At 48.7% G+C, this 8,835-nt stretch overlaps 4 protein-coding genes across 4 annotated transcripts in view; 2 read left to right on the top strand and 2 right to left on the bottom strand.

Annotated features, from left to right (window-relative positions):
* LOC9636973 (serine/threonine-protein kinase TOR) overlaps window positions 1-3,048 on the top strand; it is a 10,210-nt gene extending 7,162 nt beyond the window's left edge. Inside the window, exons 39-53 of the mRNA XM_024677674.1 lie at window positions 6-214; window positions 264-470; window positions 527-640; window positions 693-887; window positions 945-1,025; window positions 1,077-1,218; window positions 1,276-1,442; window positions 1,496-1,669; window positions 1,716-1,844; window positions 1,895-1,978; window positions 2,031-2,165; window positions 2,224-2,358; window positions 2,413-2,583; window positions 2,650-2,840; window positions 2,898-3,048. Coding sequence (XP_024533442.1) covers window positions 6-214; window positions 264-470; window positions 527-640; window positions 693-887; window positions 945-1,025; window positions 1,077-1,218; window positions 1,276-1,442; window positions 1,496-1,669; window positions 1,716-1,844; window positions 1,895-1,978; window positions 2,031-2,165; window positions 2,224-2,358; window positions 2,413-2,583; window positions 2,650-2,840; window positions 2,898-2,916 — 2,153 coding nt within the window. The 3' untranslated portion in view covers window positions 2,917-3,048. The remainder of the gene's footprint in view (window positions 1-5; window positions 215-263; window positions 471-526; window positions 641-692; window positions 888-944; window positions 1,026-1,076; window positions 1,219-1,275; window positions 1,443-1,495; window positions 1,670-1,715; window positions 1,845-1,894; window positions 1,979-2,030; window positions 2,166-2,223; window positions 2,359-2,412; window positions 2,584-2,649; window positions 2,841-2,897) is intronic.
* Window positions 2,944-5,122, bottom strand: LOC9637748 (intraflagellar transport protein 57). The gene is made up of 16 exons (XM_024677685.1): window positions 5,042-5,122; window positions 4,884-4,969; window positions 4,707-4,794; window positions 4,562-4,646; window positions 4,450-4,511; window positions 4,301-4,398; window positions 4,194-4,242; window positions 4,087-4,145; window positions 3,940-4,030; window positions 3,820-3,876; window positions 3,724-3,767; window positions 3,581-3,659; window positions 3,485-3,532; window positions 3,348-3,428; window positions 3,209-3,289; window positions 2,944-3,162 (listed from the first exon to the last, which is right to left on the bottom strand). The coding sequence occupies exons 1-16, from the start codon at window positions 5,114-5,116 to the stop codon at window positions 3,100-3,102; spliced, it is 1,146 nt and encodes a 381-aa protein (XP_024533453.1). The 5' UTR covers window positions 5,117-5,122; the 3' UTR covers window positions 2,944-3,099.
* A 93-nt stretch (window positions 5,123-5,215) lies between these two features.
* Window positions 5,216-6,606, top strand: LOC9636972 (heme oxygenase 1, chloroplastic). The gene is made up of 4 exons (XM_002973026.2): window positions 5,216-5,715; window positions 5,940-6,163; window positions 6,226-6,333; window positions 6,393-6,606. Exons 1-4 carry the CDS (start codon window positions 5,244-5,246, stop codon window positions 6,486-6,488), a joined length of 900 nt encoding a protein of 299 aa, XP_002973072.2. The 5' UTR covers window positions 5,216-5,243; the 3' UTR covers window positions 6,489-6,606.
* On the bottom strand, window positions 6,590-8,833 carry LOC9637747 (pentatricopeptide repeat-containing protein At4g02750). Its single transcript, XM_024677673.1, has one exon. The coding sequence runs from the start codon at window positions 8,831-8,833 to the stop codon at window positions 6,590-6,592; it is 2,244 nt and encodes a 747-aa protein (XP_024533441.1).
* Between the last annotated feature and the right edge of the window lie 2 nt (window positions 8,834-8,835).

Raw genomic sequence — 8,835 nt, 5'->3', positions numbered from 1 at the left:
AATATCTTCTGCCTATAAATCTGCAATCGATTATGCGAGAGCGTGGGGGAAGGCTTGGCATAGGTGGGCATTGTTCAACACGGCGGCCTTGTCACATTACTCTATGAAAGGAGATTCGGTAAAGGCTGCTCATCACGTGGTATCAGCTGTTTCTGGATACTTCAAATCCATTGCAAATGCGTCCACGAACAAGGGCGGGGATGATAGTTTACAGGTTGGTGCTGATGTAGTGTATTGGGATGGCTAACATTGACCACTTTCAGGATATTCTACGGCTTTTGACGCTCTGGTTTAACCATGGTGCTTCCGATGAAGTTTATGCTGCGTTGCAAGACGGTTTTAAGCACGTGATAATCGACACATGGCTGGTGGTCCTGCCGCAGATTATTGCTCGGATACACTCGCACATTCCCGCTGTCCGAGAGCTTATCCAACAACTCCTTGTACGCATTGGACAGATTCATCCTCAGGTTGTTGTCTAACTGAAATGCTTAAGAGTTTTATGTTCTAACAATGCAGCGTGCAGGCTCTTATGTACCCGCTTTTAGTTGCATGTAAATCCATTAGCTCCTCACGGAAAACTGCTGCTTTGACAGTTGTTGACAGAGTTCGCCAGCATCACGTAGCTCTTGTGGAGCAAGTAAGTTTGTGTGAGAAACGCAAAGATAACGTCTATAGCTTTTTTTCTCCAGGCACAATTAGTCTCTCAGGAGCTTATACGAGTGGCCATACTCTGGCATGAAATGTGGTACGAAGCACTTGAAGAAGCCAGCCGTCTGTATTTTGGGGAGCATAATAAGGAGGGCATGCTAAACGTGCTGGAACCCTTGCATCGTAAACTAGAGGAAGAAGGTGCCGTAACCCTCAAAGAGATCGCATTCGTACAGGCAAGCTTTTAATTTTAAATATCGAACCCGGAATGACATACTACCATTCATGTGCAGGCTTATGGGCGAGAATTGCAAGAAGCTCATGAATGGTGCATGGAATATCGTCGTACTGGTAATGAAGCGGAACTCACACAGGTACTATCTCCATTTTTCTGGTGTTTTAATGAAGAGGTGTGCTGGCTTTAGGCTTGGGATCTCTATTATCACGTATTTAAACGTATAAACAAGCAGCTTCCAAGCGTAACTACTCTGGAACTTCAATATGTTTCTCCTGCTCTTCTCAATGCTCGCAATTTGGAACTTGCTGTCCCTGGAACATATCGTCCTGGTACGTGGTGATGCGTTTTATTGTGCTTTTATTAAGCAGACGCTCCTCTTAAAACAGGTCCGGAAGCGAACGTTGTGACAATACAGAGTTTTGATCCACAGCTCATAGTTATGCCATCGAAACAGCGACCTCGGAAGTGCACCATCAAGGGCAGCGATGGCCAGGATTATACATTCTTATTAAAGGGCCATGAAGACCTTAGACAAGACGAGCGCGTGATGCAGGTAACATCAGATTCACAGGACATCGATTTACTAACATGTGGGTTGCGTTTTAGTTATTTGGGCTTGTAAATACCCTTCTAACGAATGCCCGGCACACGGCGGAGAAGGACCTTTCCATTCAGCGATATGACGTGGTTCCGCTCTCTCCAAACAGCGGTCTTATTGGATGGGTCCCAAACTGCGACACTCTACATCACCTTATTCGTGAATATCGGGATGCTCGGAAGGTAGACTTTCATTTCAGCCTGTCATTGCCCGAACCAAAACTTGCAGGTTCCTGTCAATGCTGAACATCGAGCCATGGTGTCGTTCGCTCCTGATCTCGATCATCTTACTCTTATAGCCAAAGTCGAGGTATTCCAGCATGCTCTGGAGGCGACCGACGGTGATGACCTGGCAAAGGTTTGGTTTTTCTTCGTCTGATTTGAGACATGCTAACTTGGTTGTGGCAGGTTTTCTGGCTTAAAAGCAAAACCTCAGAAGTTTGGCTAGAACGGCGAACGAACTACACTCGTAGCTTAGCCGTCATGAGCATGGTAACGTCGTCACGCACTGATAATGGATGTGCTTATACTCCCTTCTCTTCAGGTCGGATACCTTCTTGGTTTAGGCGATCGACATCCAAGCAATCTAATGCTTAATCGCTACAGCGGGAAAATTCTGCACATTGACTTTGGGGATTGCTTCGAGGCAGCGATGACGCGGGAGAAGTTTCCTGAAAAGGTGGTGATGCAACGATAGAGAAGCTCGCTCCTCAAACCGGTAGTTCTTTGTCTTGCAGGTTCCATTTCGATTGACAAGGATGCTAGTAAAGGCCATGGAAGTTAGTGGCATCGAAGGGAACTTCCGGTCGATTTGCGAGGACGTGATGCACGTCTTGAGATCAAACAAAGACAGCGTAATGGCCATGATGGAGGTATTAGCTTTTCATTCAGCATTGTTCCATGGCTAAAACGGCTGGCATCTGCAGGCATTTGTTCACGATCCTTTGATCAACTGGAGGCTGTTTAACATCAACGACGTACCAGCCAGCATGGCAACCATCCGTGCTCAAACAGCGACCCAAAACTTGGAGGCAGTAGGACTGCCTTCTCCACCTCAAAGGGGAGCTCGGGAACGCGAGATGCTTCACGCATTCAACGTAAGCTGTCTTACTGTGCTTATCATTCTCGTTAGATCAAGACCATTAAAAACACTTATCGCGCAGGTGGTTGGACAACTCGGGGATGCAAACGAAGTACTCAACGAACGGGCTGTGTCCGTGATGGGGAGGATGAGCGACAAACTCACGGGTAGAGACTTTCCTGTGGGAGAGTCGGTTCTTAGCGTCAAAGACCAAGTCCAGAAACTCATCGACCAAGCTACTTCCAGCGAGAATTTGTGCCAAAGCTATGTGGGGTACGTGCTTTTGTATATAGCTAGATGTTGGACTCATACTTTTTTTTCTCTCTTTAGGTGGTGCCCATTTTGGTAGTGTACAGCAACGTTGTCGATATTCTGTATCATACAGACGGCCATCTCTTGTAAATATCCATCGCGTTAGTGTGATCACATTACCGTCAAAAGGGTGCTAAGACATGTCCTTTCCTGGCTTGCTTCAGGCTAACCTGAGAAACAGAAACTCGCGTTAGAACTTTTGGATGGTTTGTTCTTGGTGTTATACATGGAGGAGCCTGTGCTGTAAAACTCCTATTCGGACTTCCATTTCCTTGAGCTCCGCCTGTGGACGTTTGTGAGATTTAACGAAGGATTTTAGCAGGAGGGACCTTGAGCCTTTGAATGGCGCTTTTGATTTGCAAGAGGGGAGAGACGTCGGATATCATGTTGCCTTTGTCCACTGTCATTTGCTGAAAGTTGAAAGCTCCAGAACATGAAACTGAGAGCAGAAAAAGAAAACCTTTCTACCTTGACTTGCTCGATTTGCTCAGAAATGTGTGCTATTTCGTTTGTGAGCTCCGTAACATTGTCAAGGCTATTGCCGTACTTCTGTAAGTTGGAAACAGCTTAGATGGTTCAAAACTACGAACTTATTTTACACTAACCTGTTGAGCTTCGCTGAGTCTCCTCTTCACAGCTGAGTACTCAGTTGTCTGGAAATCAAAGCTTTAAACTTTTCATTCACTTCAGCAGGCGCTTACCAGAGGTTCGATCTGGGAGTTGATGAACTTCTCACGGCTTTGCAGTTTCTCCAGTGTAGAGGAGATATTTCCTTCCACCCTGCGTGGCACTAAACAACGTATCACGATCCAGAGTTTTGTGCTGCATCAATTCTTTACCTTACCGTTCTAGCTCGGCATTATTGCTCACTAATTGCTTAGAAATTCCCTGCAGGGATCAGACATGTTACGAAATAGAGCACGAGACTTAAGCATCGAACCGCATGTAGTTGCTGGGCTTGCTCCAAATGTGTTCGCCATTCCTTGCCGTCAGGCACCTAGAGCAAGCAGGCACACGACGAAGATAAAGCTCGAACTACATACAATAAACAAGAACTGACCAATGGAAGAGAAAGTTGAGGTGCCAAGCGCTCAAGATCCATTTTCCAGTGATTTGGATCAATCTTTGACGTGGATGTAGATTCCGTAAGTCTGATGATCGAGGTTAATAAGATGAAAGGACGTCAAGGAAACTTAAAGAAACTTACAAGTCTGGAAACACACTGCTTGCTGCTTCGTTTGGTTTCGAAGGCTTGGACACACACAACTGTAAGAAAACAACGTCAAAGGAAAAAGAAGTAGAAGTCAATATTACCTCATCGGCTGCTTCGCTTCCTATTTCATCAACCACAATTGCCTTTCCCCTGAAAAAACAAAATAAAAACACACACAAAAGCTTAAAATTGGGAATGCTGCACTTACAAGTCTGTATACATTGGAACAGCAAACTGGAAATTTTTAATTTCCAGAACAAGATCGACAAGGCTGTCAAGCACGCTGCACACCGCATCGCCGTGTCCCTGGTGGCTTTCTCGTTTACGAAAAGGATACAAAATACAAAGTGGTATTACCTGCTTCAATTTTGAGGGAGACCAAGATGGAGGTGCAAATCCAACTTCTCGCAGCTGCAAGACTGCAAAGCTCACAGAAGGATTATTTTCTCCATCATAAGAAGATGGTTACCAATGTTCGAACAGATGGGATTAAGATCATCGTTGTCAGAAGGTGCAGGAAATGGAACACCGATCAAACTATATAGCCACGCTACCTTCACCAACAAAATCAAACGAGCTAAATGAAACAATGACAAACGAAAGAAAAAACTCACAAGGCTTGCGAAGTACATAAACTGGTCGTTGCGATTGGGTGAAGACACAGCGAAATAAAATCTGTGCAATCTCTCCCATGGTGGAGTCCTAGAAATCCAGACAAGGAAAAACGAATCAAAGTTTTGAAAGAAAAAAAAGAAAAACGAGTCACGAAGAGGAAACCTTTGATGGCTTACCTCGTCTGGCAAAATATGTGATCGTATTTGAGGAGCTTAAGCTTGTCAACAAGGAGCTCATTGATCACAATGGCCTTGGCATCCGACTGCCCAAGAGAAAACACCAAGAAAACACCGATGAGAGCCTCGATCATTACTTAGCTGTGGATATCTCCTACCAATTCTCTCTCGGAAGCTTGCATTCCTCGATCCGTGGACGCGACACTCCACATTCGCTCGGCAGCGTCCACCATGAAAGAACCCTAAAAACGAAAGCATAACGAGATCCACGTGGACAAATCGGGGCCCTTAGCTATATCCACATTCCACCGTTGATTTTTATTTTATTTTGGAGGGCTAGAGCAAAGCTGCAAGCAAGCGATGGCGATGGCGGCGTCCACGGCGTCGATTGGAAGCACGCTACCGCGGCCTAGTCTCCGACGATGCAAGCAAGAGGTCTCGCCCTTCTCCCAGTGCTCTTCCTGCTCTTTCTCCAAGGCGGCAGAGTTCCTGGCTAGAAGCGCGAAGATTTCGAGCGCGGGATTGCAGAGAATGGCGGGCAGGAATCAATCCAGCAGCGGCATTCGAGTGTTTGCATCGACGACGCTGTCCGAGAGCCCGGAGCTTCGTCCCAAGCGGCCAGGCGAGAGGAAAGGGTTTGTGGAGGAGATGAGGTTTGTCGCAATGAAGCTCCATACCAAGGATCAGGCCAAGGAAGGCGGGAAGGAGGCCGACGTGCAGCCGGTTGGGAGCTGGAAGCCGACCATCCAAGGCTATCTCCAGTTCTTGGTGGATAACAAGCTCATCTACGAGGTTCTAGAGGCGCTCGTTCGTAGAGCATCGCATTCGTTTTGTAAGTTCTCTTCTCCTTTTCTTCTTCTGGTTTTGAGCTTGGCTGTTCTTGAAGATGATGACTGATCCAGTTTGTTTGTTTTTTCTTTCTCTTTTGAGCTTGTTTGTTCTTGAAGATGATGACTTATCCAGTTTGTTTGTTTTTTCTTTCTCGTTTGAGCTTGTTTGTTCTTGAAGATGATGACTTATCCAGTTTCTTTTGTTTTTCCTCCGATCACTGTGTAGATACCGAGTTCCAGGATACGGGACTAGAGAGATCGGAGGCTCTGGCGAAAGATTTGGAATGGTTTCAAGAGCAGGGTCACGAGCTTCCGGAGCCGAGCTTGGATGGGAAATCCTACGCAGAGTTCTTGGAGACGATTGCCGAGGAGGACCCGCCCGCTTTTATCTGTCACTTCTACAACTATTACTTCGCTCACACTGCCGGTGGCCGATTCATTGGAAAGAAGGTAAGACTCTTGAAGTTCTCGTTTCTTTCCCGTCTTGATATGGAGCGCGGGATTTAACTCAGGTCGCGGACGAGATTTTGGACGGGAGAGAGCTCGAGTTTTACAAGTGGAAAGGCGAGCTTCCCAAGCTTTTGAATGCGGTGAGGGATAAGATCAACAGAATATCAGAGGTAACTATCAAAATGGCGAGAGCTAAAGGCTGTGCTCGCTCACAACTTTAATCTATCAGGAATGGAGCCGCGAGGACAAAGATCGGTGCTTGAAAGAGACCGCCAAGTCCTTCAAGTACTCCGGAAAGATCCTCCGAAAGATAATCTCGTCCTAGCGTCCCAAGTGTAAAAATGCGTGGCGGTTTGTTACTTCTATACAAAATTTCTTTGTAGCTCATGATCAATACAGGCACACGCAAGAAGAAATAAAACTTTTTCACCCTGGAACGCTCCCCAAGACATTGGAGAGCAGCACATAAGAAGACGAGCCGCGCGGCTCGGCGTCGAGGGCATACCGCGCGGCATCTCTCGCGCGGTCGGCGGTACCGTGGCTGCCACACGCGCCGAGCACGGACGTCCACGCCGCCGGGCCGGGCTCGTACGGCATGGCGTGGATGACGTTCTCAGCGCGCTCGAGCTGGCCCAGCCGGGAGAGGAGGTCCGCCAGGCACGCGTAGTGGCCGGCACCGGGCGCCACGCCGTACAGCTCCGCCATGGCCGCAAAGCACGCGGCACCGCGCTGGAGATCGCCCGCGTGGCTGCACGCCGCCAGGAGGGTGACGAAGGTGACGCCGTCGGGCGGCACGCCGTCGAGCTGCATGGCCGCGAAGGCGCGGAGGAGGGCATCAAAGGTGGCGGAGGAAAGGGAATATGCCGAGAGCATCGCGTTCCAGGATACCGTGTCGCGGGAGGGCATCTTGTGGAAGAGCGCGAGCGCGTCGTCGAGCCTGCCGCAGCGCGCGTACATGGCGACCAGCGACGTGGAGAGGTGCGCGTTTCGAATCGCGGGGGCGTCGTGGATGATGCATTGGAGGCTGCTTAGCGAGAGCTCGGTGGTGGCGGTGCTACAAACGTCGAGGATCTTGGCGAAGGTGACCTCGTCCGGATTGAAACCTTGCAAATCCATCTCCCGGAAGAGATGGATCGCGAGTTTTGGGTCTCGCGTCCCGGTCTGGGAGATTATCGAGTTCCAAGCCGGGGTATCTTTGTCCGGCATGGAGTCGAATATCCCCCTCGCGGAGACGACCTCTCCGCAGCTCCCGTAGAGGTTGAGCAGCGCGGTGTTCATCACGGTTTCGTTGGTGGCGAGATTGAAAGTTTGGATTTCTTCCATGAGGCTCCTGTGGATTGTCTTGCCCAGCTCCAGGTCCGCGAGGCTGGCGGCCGCGTCGATGGCGGCCACGTGGCTGCGATCGTCCGGCCCCACGCCTTCCACGTCCATGGCCCTGAAGAGCCGTACGACCTCCCTGTGATGCCCATTCCGGGCATATGCTGTTAGCATCGAGTTCCACCAGTTCCGGTCTCGATTCCCGGGATACTCCCCAAACAGCTTCTGTCTGGCCTCGTCAAGGCAGCCACATTTTCCATACATGCTTACAAGTGCTGCAGATATGGCCAAGCTTTCTAAAATTTCGCGATCTGGCGCTTCTTCCAGTAAAGAATGGAGGATTCTGCCCTGTGTAACAGCCCCATGCTCTCCACAGGCATAAAAAACGCTGGAATAGGTGGCCGTATCTGGGCTGATTCCCTCTTGGTCCATACTACCAAACAACATCAGTGCCAGATTCCATTCCCTAGCTTGGGTATATCCCGCAATCATAGAGTTCCACGTGATCAAATCCCGCTGGGGCATAGAATCGAACACAGACTTTGCCTTTCCCAGGTAGCCGTACCAGCCGTACGCTTGCAAGGTCGAGTTCCAGGAACATATATCCAGCATGGGCATTTTGTTCAAGAATTTCTCAAGGGAAGAAATATTACCAGACGCGGCATATGCCACAAGCATAGCATTCCACGCAAAGATGTCAAGCTCGGGCATTTTTTTAAAGATGTGAATCGCACTTGGGAGATTTGAGGTGTTGGAGTATGCTACCAGCATTGCCGTTCCAGCCACGGCATTGTGCTGTGGCATATTCTCGTACACACTATTGGCTTGGGGCAAATCCCCATGCTGGGAATGGGCGACGAGCATCGTTGCCCAAGTTACTATGTCTCTTTGATCCATGGAATCAAAAAATTCCCTGGCGAATTGGATTTCGCCCAATCCAGTGTAGGTTTGGATCGCTAGATTACAAGTGAAAACGTCAAATTCAGGCGCTTCTTCTAGCAATTCCAATGCGCGAGCGCATTGGGTTTGCTGGATGCGAACTTGAATCAAAGAATTCCACGAGACAAGGCTTCGATTTGGCATCCGATTAAACACCAAGGCAGCCAAATCGGCGATATCGTCCTCAACACAAGCTTGGACGATCGAATTCCAGGAGAAAATGTCCCTCTGTGGCATGGAATCAAAGAATTGCTTCGCGCTCTCCAAATGCCCTAAAGCGGCAAGTGCCGTATTTAAAGATACCAAGTCCCAAAATGGCATCCTTTGAAAAGAATCCCACATACACTCATGCTCTTGATTCCAAGAATATGCGGCAAGCATGGCATTGTATGTGGTCACATCCCGCCCACGCATAT

The sequence above is a fragment of the Selaginella moellendorffii genome, unplaced genomic scaffold (genome assembly GCF_000143415.4).
Source record: "Selaginella moellendorffii unplaced genomic scaffold, v1.0 SELMOscaffold_20, whole genome shotgun sequence".
NCBI classification, from domain to species: domain Eukaryota; kingdom Viridiplantae; phylum Streptophyta; class Lycopodiopsida; order Selaginellales; family Selaginellaceae; genus Selaginella; species Selaginella moellendorffii.
Note: the sequence above shows the minus strand (reverse complement) of the source record. Positions and strands in the feature narration are given on the sequence as shown.